This window comes from Melitaea cinxia, chromosome 13 (genome assembly GCF_905220565.1).
Source record: "Melitaea cinxia chromosome 13, ilMelCinx1.1, whole genome shotgun sequence".
Taxonomy (NCBI): Eukaryota; Metazoa; Arthropoda; class Insecta; order Lepidoptera; family Nymphalidae; genus Melitaea; species Melitaea cinxia.
The window spans coordinates 3,000,378-3,026,449 of record NC_059406.1 but is presented as its reverse complement, the minus strand read 5'-3'; the positions used below and the strand labels follow the sequence as shown (position 1 = coordinate 3,026,449).

At 35.0% G+C, this 26,072-nt stretch overlaps 1 protein-coding gene across 1 annotated transcript; it reads left to right on the top strand.

Moving 5' to 3' along the window:
• Positions 1–250: 250 nt before the first annotated feature.
• LOC123659007 (protein groucho-like) lies at positions 251–21,015 on the top strand. Its single transcript, XM_045594288.1, has 18 exons — positions 251–307; positions 436–533; positions 860–923; positions 1,012–1,056; positions 1,309–1,446; positions 1,789–1,821; positions 8,597–8,728; positions 9,342–9,473; positions 9,955–10,080; positions 12,706–12,759; positions 13,859–13,975; positions 14,435–14,577; positions 15,346–15,607; positions 16,288–16,467; positions 17,348–17,426; positions 19,108–19,272; positions 19,856–20,055; positions 20,783–21,015. Exons 1-18 carry the CDS (start codon positions 266–268, stop codon positions 20,888–20,890), a joined length of 2,118 nt encoding a protein of 705 aa, XP_045450244.1. The 5' UTR covers positions 251–265; the 3' UTR covers positions 20,891–21,015.
• The last annotated feature ends 5,057 nt before the right edge of the window (positions 21,016–26,072 follow it).

The window sequence follows — 26,072 nt, the reverse complement described above, 5'->3', positions numbered from 1 at the left end:
TATGCTATACCTAGTTCGTGATCAAGTTTAAAGTCGTGAATGTCAGGATAATGACTGATATTTTAAAAGTTTTTAGACAAAGTTTGTGCATATCATTGTCTTTAACGTTTAGCCGCGGGTTTCCCGTGTTGTGTTCTTTATAGCATAGGCTAAGAAATTTGGGGAAATGGTGCCGTTAATGCTGGTTTATTTAGGAACAAAAAAGAACTATATTTGTTCATAAAAATAAATTAAAAAAAAAAACTTTATTTAGTTTAGTGACAGGATGTATCCGACGCCGACGCGGCACCCGGCGGGGTCAGTGAGGGTTTGTATTCTTTTTTATATTCTGACGTTGTAGAATAAAATATTACTTAGAATTATACCCTCAGTTCTTTAATTAATAAATAAAATTGTAACATTCCTGTATGTTTTATCTCCAATAAATGTTTACAGGGGCCGCAACCTACCGCCGGACCTATAAAGTTTACAATAGCGGATACTTTAGAACGCATAAAAGAAGAATTTAACTTTCTACAAGCTCAGTATCACACGTATGTAGTTTTAAATCTATAATTTTATTGAGTTGAACTGTCAACTTAGAGTGTTTACACAAGTTTTTTTTTTCTATTTAAATATAAGTTAAATTTGTATTAATGTATAAATTTATATTATAATAAATGTCTATAAGTTATTGTACAAGATTCTATAGTCTAGACAACAGCTCTTGTTGTGGTGCAAAATAGTTTAAAAAAATCGCTTGTCAATTGTAATCAGTGGTTGAAAAAAAACTTATCCATCTCATCAAAAGTCAAGCGATATAGTATAAACTAATTGCAATATGAACTCCTACAAATATATTTATTAACATTTATTTCAGGCTTAAATTGGAATGTGATAAGTTAGCTAGCGAGAAAACTGAAATGCAGCGACACTATGTCATGGTATAAAACATAATTTTTATTCAAAGTTTTCCTACATTATTATGTATAATTATTTGTTCAATATGTATTAATATTTTTCTTCTTTCAGTATTACGAAATGTCATATGGCCTAAATGTTGAAATGCATAAACAGGTGTGTTAATGTTTGCTTTATATTCTAATTGCTTGTGTGTAATGACTATATACTATTTTGTAGAATAGTTGAAAGCTTTTATATACTCAAAGTGTAACTACCCTCACATTCAAATTTCCATTTTAAGTTTTAAAATATTTCAATGTAAAACAGAAATACATATAATTTTAGTAAATTTTATTAAATCACAAAAAACTATTTTTAACTTAGTCAAAAATTTAAAAATAATAATACATTTAATTTATTTTGTAGACGGAAATAGCTAAACGACTTAGTGCAATAATTGGACAAGTGTTACCATTTCTGGCTCAAGAACATCAGCAACAAGTTGCTTCGGCCGTCGATAGAGCCAAGCAGGTCACTATGCCCGAACTTAATGCTATTATTGGGGTAAGATTAAGACAAATGTCAAGTTTATAGCTCAATATGAACAATTTATAATACATATATTTGTATATTCATTAAAATCTTAATGCAACAAGTGATTTGTTAATTTGTTATTAATATGCATTTTATATGATTACTGGAATATCTATGAAATATTATAAATTGTATCACTTTTATTCAAATTAAAGTTTTTTTTTATTATATGGGGGATTGAAATTTACTTTACTGTTATCATTGGATTTACTATAAATAGAGCTATTTTTTATATTAAAAAAGGAATAAAAGTACGCATTTAATAGAAAAATTATTTTAATCGAGCATTATTTTGTTTAATGTTGTCCGCAGCAACAACAACAACAAGGCCTCCAGCAACTTCTTGTAAGTTACAACAATAGTTGTGCTTGGTTTCTTTTGTTGTTTGTGATTAACACTTTTTTTTTTATTAATACTCGATTTTTTTACTGGATATATACATTTTTCTTAGTTCCTTTATTAAAAAATAGTATGAGTGGAATAGTAAAGATTAGATATGAATTATCATGTTTAAATACACTTTGTAAGATAATTTTAATTCAAAGTAAATATTTTGTTTTAAAATGATTTAAACCACCTTAAGTGTAATGGAAAAGTAAATAAGAAAAGCTTAAATTTTTTCCAATAATGATAAGTAAATAGAAATTTCAGCAAAAGGTATTTGTTACACTGATTTTCATTTTAGATTACAATGAAGTGGACATCTCCTTTAATGATTTATTTCAATTACTAATTTCAGTAGTTACTAAAATTAGTTTTTATATGGACTATTTATGATAAAATTCACTTAATTTTCTCAAAATTATAGGTGTATTTTTTAAATAATTTTTTGTACATAGATTTAACAGAATTTAAAAAACATTATCAAATTCAGTTTTAATTCATAAATCCACTATCGACTTCTTGTTTTATCATAAAAAAACGAATTGAATTTTTTTTATTGTTTAACATAACATTTTAATTAATTTGAGCACAGCTGGCTTGTTATTAATGTCGCTTATTTGCACATTCAGTTTGTATGTAGATTTTGTCTAAGTTTTTTGTATACATGTAATGGAATGCTCTCTTCTACAATTTTTTATGTTTACGGTAATTATATGTTATGGTGAATGATTACACAATTTTAAATCTTTCAAGACATTTTTCTGTCTTGCAAACTGTGAAACATGTAATGTTGAAATAATCATTGTATTTTCTAATTTTTTTTAATTTTTTTAATTTAGTGTGAAAAAACTAAAAAAGGCCATAATTGGTCCAGCCGATTTCGAGTTTAGCACTTAGCAACACATTTAGCTATTATTTTTTATCGATATAGGTATCATTGCCTAGGTGCGTTCCGCTTTTATTAATATGTTTTGACGTCGTTACATTAGAATATACATAGCAGTATTATATGTAATTATAGGGTACCCTCATTGAACTCCACCAGTTAGAAAAGTCGTACTTCTGTCTACTTTTGGTAAGAGCAATTGTGACATATGCAACAATCTGCAATTCTTTTTTTTTTTTCATTTTTAAATTACGTAGGTTACAAAGAAGTTGTTAGAGGGTAAATAAGTAGGGTAGGTGTTGGTAGGATTGTAGGACTAACATTGGTGTTCTAAATTTTTTTTTGTGTTGCAAGAGTATCTGAAATGGAAATTATAATTGATGGCTTACAATACGCGTTAGGGGTCATCATCTATAAATTATATCACAGCTTATGAAGTGACATTATGTGACAAGGGGCGGGGAGCGGTCCAAAATTTTGTGACATCACATTTCAAAATATAATATATATTATATATACTCGTATATATAATATTTTGGTTAAATTGATGATTATTTTAGTGAAAAAAAAAAATAAAGAAAATAAAAATTATATAGAAATTAATGTTTTAAATTAATAAATAATAATTTTTGGCTAAATATTGCAAAATATGTGACGTCACACGTTGGAGGGGTGGAGAGTCTCATAAGCGTGACAATCAGTGACAAGGACAGAGGGAGGGGTCAAAAAATCGTGGATTACGTGTGACGTAATTTGTGGATGGCCCCTCAGTAATTAAACAACGAGACATTCCTATATGCGCCAAACGTTCGTTTTGTTACTAATCGTTTAATTTCGAACATGCTGCATATTTGAAATAGAATTATAAACAAAACTAATCTTTTGTTGGATGTAGGAAATGGTCATATGAGTATGATTAAGAATAAAATTCAATTAATATATTAATCATTTTAATTATAACATTAAGTAATATATACTATATAGTTATCGGCATGGATATTGAGCGCTGAAATTTATTTGACCCACGCAGAAACGAATTTTGAGTTAGCTAAAAATCCATTCTTTTATTGGTTGAACAACTATTTCCTTTTATTTTGTTACTTTTTATTTCAATATGAATATTTTTTGGTATTTAACAAAATAATTTTTCTCTTATACTTGGACGCCGCGTTGGCGCAACGGTTACAGCCATGGATTCTATCTGTTGCGCTGGCGGTTGCGGGTTCGATCCCCGCACATGACAAACTTTTGTATTGGCCATACAGGTGTTTGTGCAGTCCTTGTGGGTCTCCCCGCCGTGCCTCGGAGAGCACGTTAAGCCGTCGGTCCCGGTTGTTATCATTTACACCTGATAGCAATCGTTACTCATAGTTGGGAATATATCCGCCAACCCGCATTGAAGCAGAGCAGATTAAGCTCTGATCTTTCTCCTACATGGGGAAAGAGGCCCATGCCCAGTAGTGGGATATTACAGGCTGAAGCGTGAAGCGTACTTGCAAAACATCATCGTATCGGAGCGCTGAACATGAATTCCAAACCAATGTCCATTATTCCAAAATAAACTAACAAAAATAAAAATAACTACTTGTGACCCTGCGATGCCATCCCCACTCTGTCGGCGTGCGCTTAAGATCCGTGCCGAGACCTATACAAATGGTTAACATTAGTCAATGATAATTGTGCTTGTTATTCCTTAATATGGTATAGATATTTGAATTATAAATTTAATATGTTTGTAATTAATTGATAGATAAGTAAAGTAAGGATGGTATTGATACTATCTGCGCAGTGCCAGATTATCCTTAGAAATTAGGGGCGACTCAATAATTACGTCACATGGTCACAATGGTTGGGGTCTACTTAGTGTGACGTATGATAAGGAGTGTTTTGTTAATGTTTGTGACTTGGCTTTTTATAAAAAATGTTATAGCTACAAATGGGAAATTAATTTCTTGATATAGTCTCTTATATGAAAAGGTTATTTGGTATTTTATCAATATTAATAATAAAAATTGAATGGTGAATGAAAGAAATGAGATCTAAACTCATGAATATCGCGTGGCAACCCCATATGTGCCTTTGGCTTAATATACATTGCCGTTGCGCAGAGAATATTAATTATGACTTGCAACTTAACATGAAAATGATATATACTCTGGTTTTGGAAGTATTTATGATAAATAATATTTTTATTACCTAAGCTTTTTTGGTAATTTCGCTTCGTCTAAAAATTCGCTTTCATTCTGTTCAGCAGCAATGTATATTTTACCTATAGGCTCTGCGACATCTAAAGAGATGGATTAGACATGGTTATTATTTTAGATTAGTAATTAACTAAAACTAAGTAAATTAAAATAAGGCTAGTTCTAGTTTATACAATATAATATAACCTAAAAGGCTGTTTGACGTCTAAAGAGGTAGATGAGACATAGTTATTATTTTTTAATACAGTAGCTCAAAAAGTGGCGTATTGCAGGGACGTATAGCGTTCGGGATGTGGGCTATTACATACTCGTGCTTTTTTTTACCTTTCCCGAACTCGAGCGTTCTCTTTCCCAACTGTCAAAATAATATTCTTTGACGGTTCGCAGGAAAGTGGACATAAGGTGCCAATCAAACCACTAATTGCAAATTCATGCGACGTTTCGATCCTTTATTGGACCATCATCAGGCATCTATAATACATACAAACATTGAAGAAAGCTGTACAATGTGTTCAATGTTTGTATGTATTTTAGATGCCTGATGATGGTCCAATAAAGGATCGAAACGTCGCATGAATTTGCAATTAGTGGTTTGATTGGCACCTTATGTCCACTTTCCTGCGAACCGTCAAAGAATACTTATAATAAATGGACACAACGATAAATAATTGTGCTTGTTATTCCTTAATATGGTATAGATATTTGAATTATAAATTTAATATGTTTGTAATTAATTGATAGATAAGTAAAGTAAGGATGGTATTGATACTATCTGCGCAGTGCCAGATTATCCTTAGAAATTAGGGGCGACTCAATAATTACGTCACATGGTCACAATGGTTGGGGTCTACTTAGTGTGACGTATGATAAGGAGTGTTTTGTTAATGTTTGTGACTTGGCTTTTTATAAAAAATGTTATAGCTACAAATGGGAAATTAATTTCTTGATATAGTCTCTTATATGAAAAGGTTATTTGGTATTTTATCAATATTAATAATAAAAATTGAATGGTGAATGAAAGAAATGAGATCTAAACTCATGAATATCGCGTGGCAACCCCATATGTGCCTTTGGCTTAATATACATTGCCGTTGCGCAGAGAATATTAATTATGACTTGCAACTTAACATGAAAATGATATATACTCTGGTTTTGGAAGTATTTATGATAAATAATATTTTTATTACCTAAGCTTTTTTGGTAATTTCGCTTCGTCTAAAAATTCGCTTTCATTCTGTTCAGCAGCAATGTATATTTTACCTATAGGCTCTGCGACATCTAAAGAGATGGATTAGACATGGTTATTATTTTAGATTAGTAATTAACTAAAACTAAGTAAATTAAAATAAGGCTAGTTCTAGTTTATACAATATAATATAACCTAAAAGGCTGTTTGACGTCTAAAGAGGTAGATGAGACATAGTTATTATTTTTTAATACAGTAGCTCAAAAAGTGGCGTATTGCAGGGACGTATAGCGTTCGGGATGTGGGCTATTACATACTCGTGCTTTTTTTTACCTTTCCCGAACTCGAGCGTTCTCTTTCCCAACTGTCAAAATAATATTCTTTGACGGTTCGCAGGAAAGTGGACATAAGGTGCCAATCAAACCACTAATTGCAAATTCATGCGACGTTTCGATCCTTTATTGGACCATCATCAGGCATCTATAATACATACAAACATTGAAGAAAGCTGTACAATGTGTTCAATGTTTGTATGTATTTTAGATGCCTGATGATGGTCCAATAAAGGATCGAAACGTCGCATGAATTTGCAATTAGTGGTTTGATTGGCACCTTATGTCCACTTTCCTGCGAACCGTCAAAGAATACTTATAATAAATGGACACAACGATAAATAATTGTGCTTGTTATTCCTTAATATGGTATAGATATTTGAATTATAAATTTAATATGTTTGTAATTAATTGATAGATAAGTAAAGTAAGGATGGTATTGATACTATCTGCGCAGTGCCAGATTATCCTTAGAAATTAGGGGCGACTCAATAATTACGTCACATGGTCACAATGGTTGGGGTCTACTTAGTGTGACGTATGATAAGGAGTGTTTTGTTAATGTTTGTGACTTGGCTTTTTATAAAAAATGTTATAGCTACAAATGGGAAATTAATTTCTTGATATAGTCTCTTATATGAAAAGGTTATTTGGTATTTTATCAATATTAATAATAAAAATTGAATGGTGAATGAAAGAAATGAGATCTAAACTCATGAATATCGCGTGGCAACCCCATATGTGCCTTTGGCTTAATATACATTGCCGTTGCGCAGAGAATATTAATTATGACTTGCAACTTAACATGAAAATGATATATACTCTGGTTTTGGAAGTATTTATGATAAATAATATTTTTATTACCTAAGCTTTTTTGGTAATTTCGCTTCGTCTAAAAATTCGCTTTCATTCTGTTCAGCAGCAATGTATATTTTACCTATAGGCTCTGCGACATCTAAAGAGATGGATTAGACATGGTTATTATTTTAGATTAGTAATTAACTAAAACTAAGTAAATTAAAATAAGGCTAGTTCTAGTTTATACAATATAATATAACCTAAAAGGCTGTTTGACGTCTAAAGAGGTAGATGAGACATAGTTATTATTTTTTAATACAGTAGCTCAAAAAGTGGCGTATTGCAGGGACGTATAGCGTTCGGGATGTGGGCTATTACATACTCGTGCTTTTTTTTACCTTTCCCGAACTCGAGCGTTCTCTTTCCCAACTGTCAAAATAATATTCTTTGACGGTTCGCAGGAAAGTGGACATAAGGTGCCAATCAAACCACTAATTGCAAATTCATGCGACGTTTCGATCCTTTATTGGACCATCATCAGGCATCTATAATACATACAAACATTGAAGAAAGCTGTACAATGTGTTCAATGTTTGTATGTATTTTAGATGCCTGATGATGGTCCAATAAAGGATCGAAACGTCGCATGAATTTGCAATTAGTGGTTTGATTGGCACCTTATGTCCACTTTCCTGCGAACCGTCAAAGAATACTTATAACAAATGGACACAACGATAAATAATGTCAAAATAATGTCTATTAAAAAGAAAAACCAACCATGAAGTTTTTACTAAAAAACTTCATAGGAGTTTTTATGATTCATACAAATACGTATATTTCTAAAAAGAAGCTACTAATTTGTTTCAATATCAGATTTAATGATTTGATTGAATGAGTTTGGTTAGGTTTCATTTCATTTCATCTCATTAAATTTCATTTTCATTTCATATAAATAAAAAACTTCTACTGAAGACTTGGCTGTATGGGCATAGTTCCCTTTGCCTACCAGAATGGGTGAAGAAAAAAAACTCTGCTTATATTCTACGGTTGGCGCCATTTTTCAAAAATTTTCTTTTTATTATTTTATTAAATTGCTTCATTTTTTCGCAACTGTATTAAAATAGTCGTTCAGTACACGTGCGGAACCGTCATTGCAACTTGTTCCGACTGTCAACCCTCGCCTTCGGCTGCGCCTCGGCTCGGGTACACATTTGTCGGAACTCTTTGCAATGACAGCTTTTCCACACTTGTCATGAAATATACTATTTATTACATTACTCTAAGTAAAAATATGGCTCGTTCTAGTTTATATCGGGGTATGTGTTTCCAGCAACAGATTCACGCGTCCGCGGGTCTCCCACACGGCGTAAGCGGAACGGGAGCCCTACTAGGCGCAGGGAGCTTGTTGTTCCCCGGAGCGGGGCCCCCGCCCACCCCACATCTACCGCCTCCAGCTCACAAGGTATCAAGTTATTTTTTAATTACACTTTTTCAGATACATTTAGGTAGGAAACGAGAACTTGCATCACCTTTATAGTATAAAAAAAAAAAAATTCAGCCAAAAATTCTATGAATAAACTTCTGTTGCTATTAGAAAACCCTATAATTCGTATTTTTTAATCTCATGTATATGTACAACTTTATTAGGTGTATATTTTGTTACGTCGTAAGTTATAATTTTTTCATTTAAACTAACCTTTTAACACAATAATTTTATTTAAAACGACATACGAGTATATCCCTTATATACATATTAATTGCATAAAAGAATAACGATGACTCCGTGTAAATACCTAAAACAATACACGACAGCAATTTCAAACAAAGATTGCTTCTAAGTCTTAATTGCTAGAATTAGTAGGAAAACGTATGATGCAGTAGTGTTTAGCACCATTTTTCTCTCTTGCATTGCTAAAATTATTTAAAACAGGATGTCTGGTCTTCAGTCTTGTGAACAACACATTCTTAGATAAAATCGAAATATTCGAGCTCGGCAAAATAAAAATAAAAAACACGGTAAATATTCCGTTTTAAATAATTTTAGCATTGCTTAGTTTGTGTAAAATTTGTCCTAGGTGGAGCTCCCTCCTCCCTCGGACATCAAGCCGCCCGTGTTACCGGGTGGGGCGGCGGCGTCTGCCCTACATCCGGGACAGCCGGCACCCCGGGACGACGACCGGATGTCCTCGCGGGTTATGAACCAACAAGTGAGTATACATTCCCTACTACTGTCCGATCTAACGATGGAATGGTGAAGAAGTGTTATATAAATAACTTAGTTTAAAAATTGTTGTTCTTTACATATAACCTATTCAATTTAAATCTTTACACATAAACCTAAATAAATAATTTTGTTTTGTTATTTTTTCTAATTTATACTTGCCTAAAATTTGGACTCTAAATAGTCAAATTTCAGTGTTATATGAATTGCAATTGAATGTTAGCCCCCATAAAAGATACGAATATTGATCGTTCTTTGTAAAGTTTTTTTTTTGTAATTGTTAACCTGTGGTTTTGTTTGACCAGCTGTAGATCTCTTTCTTCATATATTTGCATTGGAGCTTATTCTACCATCCAGCTCCTCTGCATTCCTACTTAAATATCTGACTCAAATTCACCAAGCTATCCGTCGATTTGTCCAATTTTTTATATTAATGTTATTGACAAATCCCCCATTCGTTTTAACAGCAACGTCACTCAGTCTCACCTCATGAACGCGAACAGAAGTACCGTCCCCGTTCACCGGAACCGGAACCGTTGGACATGAAACGTAGGAAGGAAGAAAAGGTACTCGGTCATGTGAGTCTATGTAGTGTATGTGTCGCTTGTTTATACTACCCGTCGCTTTGTTTTGTCTGTGGTTTAAGGTGACTGGCTGTTCAGTGTTGCCATGTGTAAATTCTTATTTTAATTTTTTTTTTTTTTTTGGTATTCGAATTTAATGTTTTTATTCAATTATCTTAGAAATTGTCTGTACATTATAAATTAGAATTCAGGAGGTATTATCAAAATCAGTCATGCTCAATTTTACACAATAGGGGATCGGAGAGTAATCAGATTAAAATCTATAATGTACTTGGATAAAATAATTTTACTATTATTTATCGAATAATAATTTAATATAGTTTATTTGAATATTTTTAAATGAAGAAATAAAATGTTGTCTTTAACAATATTTTTAATCCTCGCTAAAACACCAACTATATTACGTGACGTCATTGTAGCATGTCACGGTTCCCCTGGTCTATTAGAGATGTAAATAAAACCAGGGTACCATGAACTAAAAAAATTTATTAAATTAATTAACCCGGTGAGGTAGAAAATAAAAAAATGTACGTATATGGGCGGGGTCGAGCACCCAATTCACACAAGCTCCAAATGCAGTTCGGCTCAGGTACTCTCCTGGTTCGCCGTGCAGGTGATATTCCCGGGAGTCGCGTGGCAGGATTCCGCTTTCGACCGGGGGCGGCAGGAACGGGTAGTTCAAGACCCGGCGGAGTGCACTCTCGTCGTCGGGGTTATGTGGAAACGTCGAAATTGGTTTGAACGTCGTAATTGGTGAGCCAAACGTCGAAATCGGTGACCCAATCGTCGAAATCGGTGACCCAATCGTCGAAATCGGTGACCCAATCGTCGAAATCGGTGACCCAATCGTCGAAATCGGTGACCCAATCGTCGAACCCTGGAACGCGCCATCAAAATATAAAAATAAGCGTTCCAGCACAATTTGCAAACATCCACGGCACTGCGTTACAAAAGAAAGCACCTAAATTGTAGCAGTAGTGCCGTGGAATCATAAAGCCAGAAGCGGAGATAATTATTTTTTAAAAGTAGGTTGACTTATATTTCAATATACAATTATAATAAAAAATATTAAAAATGAGGGTAGACTTGAAAGATGATGAAATGTAAGAAAATAATTCAAATGAGATTTATGCTACTGAATACTAATATTACATTTTACAATAGGCATGATTACTTGCATCAACTACATAAATTGCCTGCTATATAAATATACCACTTACCCAGTTTGGGGGCGATAAACACTGACACTATAATATTTGTTAAATCGAGACAACGCTAAGCAAGGATCACACAATTTTATAAAATATGGTTACGATGCTTAAATATATATTAGCCACCGTATTAAGAGACCGTAATAAAACAGGTGATGTGCGTTAACTATTTCTTGAGACAAATTTCCAAAAATGAATGACGCGGCGGCGACCAGTACTGCCGTTTTTATAAGCAGAGACAAAAGATTCATTTGAATTTTTGAAAAAAAGATAAAATGTTGCCCGCGCGAATATATAAATGCCGGATGATGAATTTATTATTTTTTTTGTAGAAAAAAAAAATAATTTATGATAAAATAGTGTATCATAAATTACTGTAGATTTTAATTTCATTTAATTATAATAAACTAATGTTTTTTTTTTTTAAAGAAAAATCATTTCATGTATTAAAATATTAAATTTAAACATATTTTAATTTAGCAGCACAAATAATGTACGTATAACGTTACAAGCATAGGCCGCGTTCCACTAAACGTCCGCAACGCCCGCATCATGTTTTCACTATGTCGCCATATTGCGAGCACAGAGCTGACGCATGACACAACTACACAGAAATGTGTGTTCCACTTATAAAATTCGCCCACAACGCCAGCGGCGTTTTTTACGTTAGTAGAACGGCAATTTTAGCGGTCTTGATCGATGGCGTTGTGGGCCTTAGGTGGAACACGCCTATTAATCCAAAGGACGTTACGCGCTCTCAGATGACATAACGTGGTGTTTTGTCGCGATTTTTAAACAAACAATATTAAAACATGAGTTTGAGTACCTCTAAATAATATATAAATATATAATATAAAAGGCTATAAATAAATAAAATTTTATTTTTTTTGTGGCAATAAGTATTCATAAACATTAATTTAAAACGCTTTCTGAAAATTTGTCCGATCCCCTATTCAACATACGACAGCACTTGAAAGATTTATTTTTGTAATAGCCTATTCCTAAGGAAAAAAAAAACTAAAAATTATTTTTAAGCACTTAGGGTCTTTTAAGACCAATTCGCATACGATGTATAGGGTAATAATATGTAATAATAATGTATAGCCCTAGGTAGCATTATCTAAAAACTTTTCTTCAATAATTTTTATTTTCGACATGACTAATATAATTTACCTCCTGAATTTTTTTCGCAGGTTTTTTTTTATTATTATTTAATGTCTTTGCAAAAAAAAAATAATGAATTTTATTTTGAAATAATTCCGAAAAATTATGCAACATCCAGCCATCTGATTTCCAGCTTGTAAACGCTTTGAGGTTATCATATCATTGCTCAATCTTTATTGCTGTTTTCAGTGATTGCTTACTGTAAATAATACTAAAAATAAATATATAAATTATATTAAAATTTAATATTAAATCCTAGGATAGCGACGCAGAAAAGAGTGACCAAGATCTTGTTGTTGATGTGGCAAACGAGGTGAGATTGTGTACCGATGTAAATAGTTTTATTTAATAGTTTAGTATATCAGAGTTATTTTTCATTTATATTACAGTGAAATATAATAAAATTTGGTAGTTCAGTATTAAGAGTAAACGTTGAATGAAGTTTTTAATACTTTTAATCATGAAAAGAAAATATTCGATTCTTTTCTCAGATGTTTCTTATAAAATTATTGCCTTTATAGCAAATTACTGTGACTTAACATTTATTTGTGGATAGTATTATTATTTCAAAGCCAGCAGTTGGATGGTTATCCCGCCACCGGTCGGCTTTTTAAGTTCCAAGGTGGTAGCGGAACTGTGTTATCCCTTAGTCGCCTCTTACGACACCCACGGGAAGAAAGGGGGTGGCTATATTCTTGAGTACCGTAGCCATACAGTTTGAAATACACAGGCCGAAGATGGGCAGCAGCGTCTTCGGTGCGACGAAGCCAGCCCTGCGGTCACCAACACGCCTGCCAAGCGTGGTGACTATGGGCAAAGCACATGAGTTCACACTATTTTCGGCGTAAACTTGTGGAGGCCTTATGCCCAGCAGTGGACTGTATAGGGTGTAATGATTATGATGATGATGATATATGAAATATTGGGTGACGTTTCATTGTATTGCTTATATTGACTGACTTTTCATTGTAATTGGTTCTATTTTAAATCATAAATGCGTGACGTGTGATAGAAAAAGAGACAGAATGCTATTCTGTCTTCGTTGCACAGTACACTAAGCGACGTGCGTTGCTTGTCATGCCACTCATGCCTGAGGCGGCTTTAAACCATTAAGCCGACGTACCCCCACCCTTGTAGTTTCCCGACCTGTGTAAGACCGTGATTAATTGTATATTTGACACAAAATTGACAGTTTATAGTGACTCTGCTTTATGCTACGGATGTTTTATTTTCGATTTCCTCCCATGGTCCCCAGACTCCTAAAATGTAATAATACGTTCATTGGTTATAAAACAAAAAAAAATAGTTATATCGGCTGACTGTTACATAAAACACAGGCAATAAGTTGCCTTGGTACCTTAGATCCAGACGACTTTGCGTGTATGCTAAACATATTTATTCATTTATTAAAGGAGGAAAGAGGTTCACCTAATGTAAGAACAGAAGGTGAAAGAACAGAAAACGGACCCCGACCTCCATCGAGATCTGGATCGTCTTCTAGCAGATCAACACCCAAGAGTTCGAAGGATGTAAGTTAAATTGACACCTAGAAATGTTACCCAATTGTTTTTATTGTAGGTATACAGGTGAATTTCTAAAAAAACAATGTTGATAATTAATAGCTTAACTATAGAAATTTAATTAAAATTTAGTTCTAGAAAGTTTATGGTAGTGAAAAATAATATTAAGCCATTTTTAAAATAAATCTGTAAACGCTTCAAACTCAACAGCGCTTATGAGGTCTTTCTCTTCTACGGGGTCCAAAAACATAAAATGCCCAGACCACGACAAATGTCTATATAGCCAATACAAATATTTGTTATGTGCGGGGATGGAACCTGCGACCTTAAGTGCAACTGTCAATGCTGTGACTGTTGTGCCAACACAACAATATTCAGTTTGCTTGGTATTTTTTAAAATTGTTGTTCATGATTACACTTAAATGTATATTTATATAAAAAAACGTAATACATAATCATAATTTCCAGGAGAAACCAGGAACTCCCGGGGCTAAAAACCGCGCCCCAACGCCTACGGGGCGCTACGCGTTCCCGTCGTACCCCGGCTACCGGCCGCCCCTGCCCTACGACGGACCTCACGCCCGGACCAACGGCGTTCCTCCGTCGAAACCGTGAGGATATTTATTACTTATAAAACCTTATTGATTCATAAACGTTGCTATTTACTTATACAATGTTTGACTTATTCAAAACAAGAAATGTAATTTATTTCCTAAAAATGTTGCTTGAACTATTAAAAGCAAATAATAATAAATTGTAACGACTTTGTTTTGACTATACTTGACTTTTAATTTAAGAATTTCATATGAAAAAAAAAATTGTGTAATAATTACATTGATTTTTTTAAATGCAATAATTTGTTTTATGTTGTACATTTTTGCCGTGTTGGCGCAACGGTGACAGCACTGCGGTTACGGGTTCGGTCCCCGCACATTACATACATTTGTATTGGCCATACAGATCTTTGTCGTGATCTGGGTGTTTATGTTGTTGGTCCCAGTCGTTATCATGTACACCCGATAGCGATCGTTAAATAGTAGGAAATATATCCGTCAACTTTGAAGATCACAGCTAAATAATACTGTTTTCAAGCAGTATTGTGTTCCTGTTGGTGAGTAAGGCGACCAGAGCTCCTGGGGGGGGGATTGGAGATTGGGTCGGCAACGCGCTTGCGATGCTTCTGGTGTTGCAGGCGTTATAAGCTACGGTAATATCTTACTAGTAGGTGAGCCGTACGCTTGTTTGTCGACCTAATTGTATAAAAAAAAACGCATCAGAGCAGCGTGGTGGATTAAGCTCTGGTCCTTGTCGTTCACGGAGAAAGCCTATAGTGGTGTGATGTGAGGAAGCTGAAGCGATGAGCTCTGTTGTGCCCGCAGCGCGTACGCGTTCCACTCGTGCGGCGGGCCGCTGCAGGCGGTGCCGTTCCCCGCGGACGCGCTGGCGGGCGCGGGCGTGCCGCGCGGCGCGCGCGCCGTGGCGGCGCTGGCGCACGGCGACGTGGTGTGCGCCGTGGCGCTGTCGCTGGCGGCCGGCGCGCGCCGCGCCTACACCGGCGGCAAGGGCTGCGTCAAGCTGTGGGACATCTCCAGCCCCGGCGCGCCCGCCGCGCCCGAGCCGCTCGCGCAGCTCGACTGCCTGGTGAGTGGCTGCGCTCTGGTACTGTGTGCCTGTTACCGTACCGGGCCAGGTCGATTCCTTGCATGTGCTTGACTTGCTGGTCCTTCCTCTCTTCTGTCGTATATATATTCGTATTTTCATATTTTTTATATATTATGTTTACATTTATTTGATATATATATGTGTATGTATATGTGTATATGTATATATATGTGTGTATGTGTGTGTGTGTGTATGTGTTTGTAATGTGTATATGTATTTATATTTACGTATTATATGTATATATTATGTATGCACACCTCCATGCCGTCTAATTCTTTAGTCATGTCCTCTTCATGCTAGAGGTTGTCTGGAAGAGATCGCTCTTTTAGCGATAAGACCGCCTTTTGTATATGTCTATATTTTCTTTTACGGTGTAAAATTTTTCTCTGATAGTGTACAATAAAGAGTATTTGTATTGTATTCTTTTCTGCAAAATCTCATTCTGAAACACTGCTAGCTTTACTTTAGTATTTTTACTTTATTCAAATGAATACGTTTTAATTTGTGCAAGAATTGTCCGAAAGCACTTTTAAAGCCTACACTACTAAGCCTAAAGTTACATCGATTCGCAACAAAATCGAAAGTCAGCTATACCGTCGATACGTAGCCGTCGGTCCACGATAATCAGCCATAAGAAAGCAATAAAGTCCGTGTCGCAGCAACGCGACAACTACATCCGCTCGGTGAAGCTGCTGCCGGACGGGCGCACGCTGCTGGTGGGCGGCGAGGCGTCCAGCCTGTCCATCTGGGACCTGGCCGCGCCCACGCCGCGCATGCGCGCCGAGCTCACCTCCTCCGCGCCCGCGTGCTACGCCCTCGCCATCAGCCCCGACTCGAAGGTCACTGGACTTTTATTTATTTTTTTATACAAATCAACAAGCAAACATACGGCTCAAGGTCATTGAACTTTTATTTATTTCTATACAAGTCGGCAAGCAAGCATACGGCTCACCTGGTGGTAAGCGGATGCCGCATATCGACACCAACAATTTATACTACGCCAACTCGAATTTTTGATAAGTTGATTTTCTTAATGCAACTTGAATAAATGTGTTTTTTTTTTGTAATAATAAAAGTTGTGAAATTGCAATGAATAAATTAACTATTAAAGATACCAAATTTCAAATAAGTTTCTTAATTAATATAAAAGGTATCACGTTTTCCCCTTTTATTAGCCTCTATTGTAAAGTTCACTTTTATGAGTTAGCTTAGTATAAATTGCTGGTGTCGATATAAATGTTTACAAAATACCAGGAGCATAACAAGCGTGTTGACATCCCCAGGACCCTCCACAGGAGCTCCTCATTACTTACCACAGAAACACAATACCACTTGAGATTAGTATTAATTATCTGTGGTCCTATGTAAGTCTGGAGAACTACAGTGCTCTATTATGCCCCGCTATACTCAGTCTCAACAAAAGTTTGTGATCAAGATAAGGATAATGTGATCAATCTTTGTTGTTTTTTTTTCTGTAAAAATAAAGGTTTATACAATTTATAGGTTACGGTAACTGCTTACCATCAAACGGACCGTAAGCTTATTTGCCACGTACATTATTTAAAAAAAAAACATACGACTTTTTACTTTAGTTTGGATTTCCCAAATGACCTCCTTATTTAGGAAATTAATTTTTGTATGAGATATCATATAGGTATAGCAATAGAAACTTTTAAGAGAAATCGGAATATTAATCGAATAATTGTTTACAAATTTCAGGTATGCTTTAGTTGCTGTTCAGATGGCAATATAGCTGTATGGGATCTGCACAATCAAACTTTAGTTAGACAATTCCAAGGTGAGTTATATAAATTTGTAATCATTGATATTACTAGACATTGATGTATCTAAAATAATGATTTTTTTTCTCATTTGTCATTTTTAATAAGTATTAGATATGTATAACATATGATTTCATTTATATTCTAGATGATGATACTCTAATTGATGATTGATGATACTTTAATACCCCACACCTATGTGATAGGTCGAGCAGTATATTGTAAAGTGATAAATAAAATCTATTCCTCGTTTATACTTTAATATATTAACATATTAACTATGTATATTTTTATATTATCAACAATATATACCACAGTAATTATTAAAATAGAATAAAATACTTAACAATTAGCCTCTTATCCTCTTTTAACCTAAGGTAGCAATTTTTAAATATAAATCACAGTATTTATGTTTCTAATATTGAAATAAAAATCACAGTATTTAAATCTCTAATATTTTTCGTTTTAACTATATTAATAAACTTTTGTATTCACTAATTTAAGCTTAACACTGGTAAAATTGCAGAAATTATTACAGAAGTAAATAAAGAAAGAAGATAAGTTAAATATAAATTAAGAAAATACGTAATTGAGGTAATTTAAAATTTAGAAGTCTCAAAATTGCGCTAGTCGTGAGCTTTTTTTTAACAACAACACACATTATGCCAGAATGTATAATATATCTTGCGTTTCTATGCTTGAAACGTTAACTGAGGTAGGTAGGCACAGCAGGAATTTCTTGCTCAAAATCTGGAGCAGCGCGACTGGGGTAGTACCTCGACCTTACAGAAGATCACAGCTAAATAATACTGTTTTCAAGCAGTATTGTGTTCCTGTCGGTGAGTAAGGTGACCAGAGCTCCTGGGGGGATTGGGGATTGGGTCGGCAACGCGCTTGCGATGCTTCTGGTGTTGCAGGCGTCTATAGGCTACGGTAATCTCTTACCACGCGTACGCTTGTTTGCCGACCTAGTGATATAAAAAAAGAATCAGTTTTAGGTTTAATTTAAGGAATTACAGTATAAAAGATAATAATTAATTATTGGAGACAAATTATAATTTAAAAAACATAAAATTTTATGAGTTAAATTTTATTTTCTTATTATTTATTATTATAATGGCTACACCGGAAACCGATCGTTAAATCAATTCCAATTTAAATTCAATTGAAAGCTCGATTTGGTCAAGAGTACCAAAATATTACAGATTGGAACTGGAACTGTATTGAATTCGTGTTTTTGTGAGATTAGGATTGAAGTCAAGAGTAAGCTTACAGAGCTTAATCCACCACGCTGCTCCAATGCGGGTTGGCGGATATATTCCCTACTACGAATAACGATCGCTATCAGGTGTATATGATAACAACCGGGACCGACGGCTTAACGTGCTCTCCGAGGCACAATGGGAAGACTCACAAGGATTGCACAAACACCCAGACCACGGCAAACACCTGTATGGCCAATACAAATGTTTGTCATGTGCGGGGATCGAACCCACAACCGCCAATGCAACAAGTACAATCCATGGCTGTAACCGTTGCGCCAACGCGGTGTGTTTTTAAATATAACTTCATAATAATTAATGAAATTAAATGAAAACTGTGATTACACTCTACAATTTTTAAATAAATAACTACTAACTTAATTAAACAAAATCGCTATCAGCTTATTATACGTAAATTTATGGTTATTATCAACAGGTCACACAGACGGTGCATCATGTATAGACATAAGTCCAGACGGCACCAGGTTATGGACGGGAGGGTTGGATAACACGGTGCGTTCCTGGGACTTGCGGGAGGGGAGACAGCTTCATCAGCACGACTTCTCTAGCCAGATATTCTCTCTAGGATACTGTCCTACTGGTAAGTCATCTTTATGTACTGCACTAAAGAATTTAGCCACCCCCTCTCTTCCCGTGGGTGTCGTAAGAGGCGACTAAAGGATAACAAGGTTCCACCACCACCTTGGAACTTAAGAAGCCGACCGATGGCGGGATAACCATCCAACTGCTGGCTTTGAAATACACAGGCCGAAGACGGGCAGCAGCATCTTCGGTGCGACAAAGCCAGCCCTGCGGTCACCAACCCGCCTGCCCAGCGTGGTGACTATGGGCAAAACACATGAGTTCACGTTATTTTTGGCGTAAACTTGTGGAGGCCTATGTCCAGCAGTGGACTGTATAGGCTGTAATGATGATCATATTATATGTAATTATAGACAATTGTTTGACATGTACTGTGAGCAAAGTGACTAACATTTTTTGTTAGAATTAAGCAACTATAAATAATAAATAGGAAGAAGTTTTGATCTTCTGCAAGGTCGAGGTACTCGCCTAGCGTGGCCGCTCCAGGCCTCTAGCAGGATATTTCCTGATGAGTACTACCCCAGTCATTTCGGTCATTTTGGGGGGATTGTCATCATTGTCACTGTTATATGTGCGCGCAGGCTCGTGGCTGGCGGTGGGCATGGAGAACTCGCACGTGGAGGTGCTGCACGCGGCCAAGCCGGACCGCTACCAGCTGCTGCTGCACGAGTCGTGCGTGCTGGCGCTGCGGTTCGCGGCCGGCGGGCAGTGGTTCGCGTCCACCGGCAAGGACAACCTGCTCAACGCCTGGCGGACTCCCTACGGGGCTAGTCTCTTCCAGGTATGTAGAGCCTATAGACGCCTGCAACACCGGAAGCATCGCAAGCGCGTTGCCGACCCAATCCCCAATCCTCCCCAGGAGCTCTGGTCACCTTACTCACCAACAGGAACACAATACTGCTTGAAAACAGTATTATTTAGCTGTGGTCTTCTGTAAGGTCGAGGTACTACCCCAGTCGGGCTGCTCCATATTTTGAGCAGGAAATTCCTGCTGTGCCCTACCTCAGTTAAAGTTGATTCGACGAAACGAAGATAACAATCTTTACTGTACAATGTTGTAAGAAAAGAAAATAATAATAATAATAAAGGCGTCAGCATCGTTTCACATCCTAGTTTTACTAGGCAGTCACAGGACTGTCGATTTATAGTTCGAATAATAAATCGCCTGTGGTATTGCATATTCAACAAAAGCCACGGGCATTTAGAGCCCGTAGATGTTAATTTTAAATTAAAATAAAAACATTTCTTAGTCACGATTCAGTCTGAATTCATACCACTGGTGGGCATACGCCTCTTTCTCCATGTAGGAAAATTGAGCTTCGTCCACTTAGGCCAATATGTTCCCTACTATGAGCGACGTTCACTATCATGTATTTATGATAACAACCGGGACCGACAGCTTAACGTACTCTCCAAGGCATGGTGGGGCGACCCAGACAGACAACCAAACCGAAAAGAAATATTTGTACAAATACAAATATCTGTTGCAATTTTCTTTTTTATTACAGACTAAAGAATCATCATCGGTGCTCAGTTGTGATATATCAGCGGACGATAAGTTTATAGTGACGGGTTCAGGTGACAAGAAAGCGACGGTGTATGAAGTGTTGTACTGAAACAGTGGTGTGAAAGACAGTGATAATCTCATAGGCAATAATAAAGGGTATCTTGTGGTCCAGTGGAACTTCAAGCTGTAAGATAAATGGGTACATTAAGGAGAGAAAATAAATGTTCAAATATATTCTGTATTTTTATTTTGACATTTTTTTTGTTTTGTGAATAAAAATATTATCTAAAATATCAGAAAGAATAAAAAGAATTTGTTACTTTTGTCACCGTCCTTTTACCAGTTGTTATATGTTGATGTCCAGAAACTTCTGGAAAAGTATGATTTCTCTAAAACCTGAGCAGATCTTGATCACCAGTAATGAATGTAAAAGAAAAAGGCCTCGAGTAAATTTTTTTTCCCTGAACACTTGGTAATATAAACTTATAAACTAAAAATTGTAAATTGACAAATAAAAAAAAAATATTATGTGGTGTCATGGGACACCAGGTAGGAACGAAGTTCCTTTGGATAATATAGAAGCAACACAATTTGAAAAAAAAAAATGTTGAATTTTGTATATATTTTCTAGTTGTTGCTTTTTTTAATTTTGTTGATTGTTTTTTAATACAGTTGCTCAAAAAGTGGCGTATTGCAGGGACGTATAGCGTTCGGGATGTGGGCTATTACATACTCGTGCTTTTTTTTTTTACCTTTCCCGAACTCGTGCGTTCTCTTTCCCAACTGTCAAGATGATGTCTATTAAAAAGAAAAACCAACCATGAGGTTTTTACTAAAATAATTATGTTTGCTCGCAAACGAAAAAAAAACCGACTTCAATTACATCGACGAGTAATACAACGTAGATCGACGAAAAAATAGTCAAGTAACTGCGCGTTATCAAAGATTACTCAAAAAGTAGTGATCAGATCTCAATAAAATTTATATGTGACTACATGACAAACATCAGCTTTCGATTAAATTAAAAATTATCAAAATCGGTACACCCAGTAAAAAGTTATTGCGGATTTTCAAGAGTTTCGCTCGATTTCTCTGGGATCCCATCATCGGATCCTGGTTTCCTTCGGATCATGGTACCAATCTAGGGATATCCCCTTTCCAACAAAAAAAGAATTATCAAAATCGGTACATCCAGTAGAAAGTTATGCGGTATAATACAACGTAGGTCGACGAAAAAAGCGTCAAGTAAAAACGCATTATTAGATATAGCTCGAAAAGCAGTTGTTAGATCTCAAATAAATTTAAATGGGTCCAATTGGCACACACCACCTTTCGATTATAAAAACATTTGTCGAAATCGGTCCACACGGTCAAAAGTTCTGATGTAACATACATAAAAAAAAAATACAGTCGAATTGAGAACCTCCTCCTTTTTTGGAAGTCGGTTAAAAATTCATAGAAGTTTTTATGATTCATGCAAATACGTATATTTCTAAAAAGAAGCTACTAATTTGTTTCAATATCAGATTTAATCATTTGATTGAATGGTTAGGTTTCATTTCATTTCATCTCATTAAATTTCATTTTCATTTCATATCAATAGAAAACTTCTACTGTAGTCTTGGCTGTATGGGCATAGTTCCCTTTGCCTACCAGAATGGGTGAAGAAAAAAAAAATACTGCTCATATTCTACGGTTGGCGCCATTTTTCAGAAATTTTCTTTTTATTATTTTATTAAATTGCTTTATTTTTTCGCAACTGTATTAAAAATAGTCGTTCAGTACACGTGCGGAACCGTCATTGCAACTTGTTCCGACTGTCAACTCTTTGCAAACTGGAAGCTTGGAACTCTTTGCAATGACAGCCTTTCCACACATGTAGTGAAATATACTATTTTAATTAAGTACATAAAAGTATTTAGGAAATTTAGTATTTTAGAAAATAACAAATGCCTTAAAATAAAATAAATCAAATAAAATAATAATAATAATAATAATTCAAACTACTATGTGAAATAAAAAAACATGTATTTATCTATTTTTGTCGACAATATAAAATTACATAAATAATTAAAAAAAAGTTTACTACTAATATTTTACAAACGTCATATTATACCAAAGAGCAACACGGAGGGGAGTAGCCATGTACAGGCGTTCCCCTCTGTCAAGGTATAAGGCCAAATGGCCATATGCGTACAATAAAACTAGTTGCAGCCGCACTGATCACTAGACTAAATCTAGTTGCGCGATTGAATCAACGTCCTTCAAAAAATGCCAAATTGTTCTGTTTTTTGCTTCAAAAAAAGATCTGCCACGTCAAATTTACTAAAACATGGCGTTACCTTTCATACGTAAGTATTTTTTAATCACATTATTACTTGTATACTACTTTTAAACCTTTTTTAAACTTAAAAATTACAAATATTATCGGTCGTGTTGACTCGATTTGTTTACCAACATAGGCCGCTCGCCCTCATACAATATGCGGATCGGTCGAGCGACTGATCGGAGTCTATTTCCGAGAAGTCACTGTCGCCGAGCGATAGTGTTGTTACCGGTTTGTTTGTAGATAGTTATCGATAAAAACGGCAAAGGCAAAAGAGGTGACAGACATTTTTGAGATCTTGATTTATTTATAATATAATATTGCTAGCTTTCTTTAATAAACATAGTTATATAATAAAATTGCATTAAATTAAATATAATACGCGTATTACGAGTATTAATACATTTTACTAGAATTACTTAATGTGAACTTCGACCATAATGTTTTATATAAAAATTTGGCAGGTTTTCTGAAAATCCAAATTTAAGGGATACATGGAAAAAAATTTAAATAACAGACAGACCTGGACGCTCACAAAAAATAGTGTAATTTGTTCAGATCATATCAATACCACTAACTTTCAAGTGTTGGTGAACAATAGAAGGATTAGTCGAGGGCACCAAACCAACACTAACGCCACACTGTTTTTGTCCCGTAAGTTTTTTTTTTGTCTCATGTATAAGGTAATCAAGATATGGTTCACCTTTGTCATAGTAGTGAAACGAAACTTAGATTTGTCAACTTTGAAAATTAACAATGTTAAATCCATCCTTTCAGAGTCATCAACAAATCATTCAATCTAGCAGATGACAGGCTATCATCTTATAATGCCATTAGTGCTACGCTCCCTATTCCTGATTCGTTGACATCACAGTGTACATCATCAACTCCTCAAAATGTGGGTTAATTTTAAATCGTTTATTGTAGACTGGCATTGTTTGGCACAACAACGTTGCACCAAACGTATTGTGACATAATTATAATAGTTAGACATATGCTGTCGCGACACTTTTTAACCGACTTCCAAAAAGGGAGGAGGGTCTCAATTCGAGTGTATTTTTTTATGTATGTTACTTCAGAACTTTTGACTGGGTGGATCAATTTTGATAATTTTTAATTTAATAGAAAGCTGATGTTTATCATGTGGTTGCGCTTAAATTTCATCGAGATCTGATAACATATTTTTGAGTAACCTTTGATAACGCGTATATATTACATATATTGTATTACTTGTCGATGTAATTGAAGTCAGTTTTTTTTTTTTCGTTTGCGAGCAAATACAATTATAGTAGATAATGATGTATTCTACAAAGTCTTACTACATTTTGTATTTCTATTATCATTAGTTTTTGCAGCGCACGCAATGTAAGGAATTTTTTAGGATATTTTTTTATCCCTTGGGTTACATTATTGGAGTTTTAGTAAAGATGCCTAATATTTTTAAAAATATAGTATAACCTATGTCGCTCAAGGATAGTGTAGCTTCTCAACGATGAAATAATTTTTTGAATCGGTCCAATAGTTTCGGAGCCTATTCAATGCTAACAAACAAACAATCAAATCTTTACTCTTTATAATCGTTTATTTTACATGAAGATGTTTGATTTGTAGTATATAATAAATTAAGTCTATTTTTATAATAATATCTTACCTTTGTATCACTTTAAAAACATTATTTCCCTAATCGAGTAGTTGAATTTATCGATAATGCATATCGACAGTTGTTACAACCACGGCTGTTAGCAACTTTTCAGTGTAGTTGCGGCGTGTCATTATACTGTAAAGACATAGAATGTATCTATGTGTGTGTGAAAAATGTAAGTGTGATTTTAATTTAGTATGTGTGAGTTTCGTAGTGACAGACGATTATTTTTGTGTGGGAATTAGATAAAGTGTGAATGTGTGCAATTTCCCCCCGCAAAAAATGACAGAAAGTTTTGTATCGGTAAGAAACGCAATGGCCACTCCCCTCCGTGTTGCTCTATGTATTATACAGTCGTGTGACTGTTTTTCTTACGGTTTTAGTACCACATTTTTTTCAGTCCGGTCGCCTAGTCAAATGTCAAGCCTGCAATAGCAAAAAGTCACAAATAGGAAAACTTGAGATACGTTTTAACTATGGAGTCTGCTATTCCATTGTCATAGGATGAAAGAATTCAAATAGGAACTGTAATCAAACAGTAAAAAATTACAATAGATGAATATCTTCGAAATTGCTTAAAATCAACGTCAATTTTAAAAAGTATGTTAAACAAGCTGATAAACTAACGGTAACTCTTTTTTTAAATATGATTTATTTCCTGAACAATATCTTATTATATAACATCATGGATACTCTGATACTAGATGTGTCTCGTGGTTTCACAAGCGTTTATTTGAGAAAACAAATAGCCTATAGCCTTTCTCGGTAAATAGGCTCACCAACACAAAGATAATTTTTCAATTCGAATCAGTATTTCCTAACAAAGAGTTTCCTAAGATTTGACCTTTCCTAAGATTGACCTTTGAGAGACCTTTAAACAAATAAACTTTTCAGCTGTAATACCTATATGCAATCAAGCGAGCAAGTCTTGTAAGCAATTTAGAAAGTTTTTAAAAGATCTAGGCCTCCACAAATTCACGTCAAAAATGGCGTGAACTCATGTGTGTTGCCCATAGTCACCACGCTGCGCAGGCTGGCTTTGTCGCACCGAAGATGCTGCTGCCTGTCTTCGGCCTGTGTATTTCAAAACCAGAAATTAGATGGCTATCCCGGCACCGGTCGGCTTTATAAGTTCCAAGGTAGAAGAGGAACTGTGTTATCCCTTAGTCGCCTCTTACGACACCCACGGGAAGAGAGGGAATGGCTATATTCTTTACTACCGTAGCCACACAGGTATTTTATAATGGTAATTAGTAATGTTACCATTTTACCAACCCTGGTTAGACAGTGACACTTAATACTGAGAGTTGACAGTTTATTGTT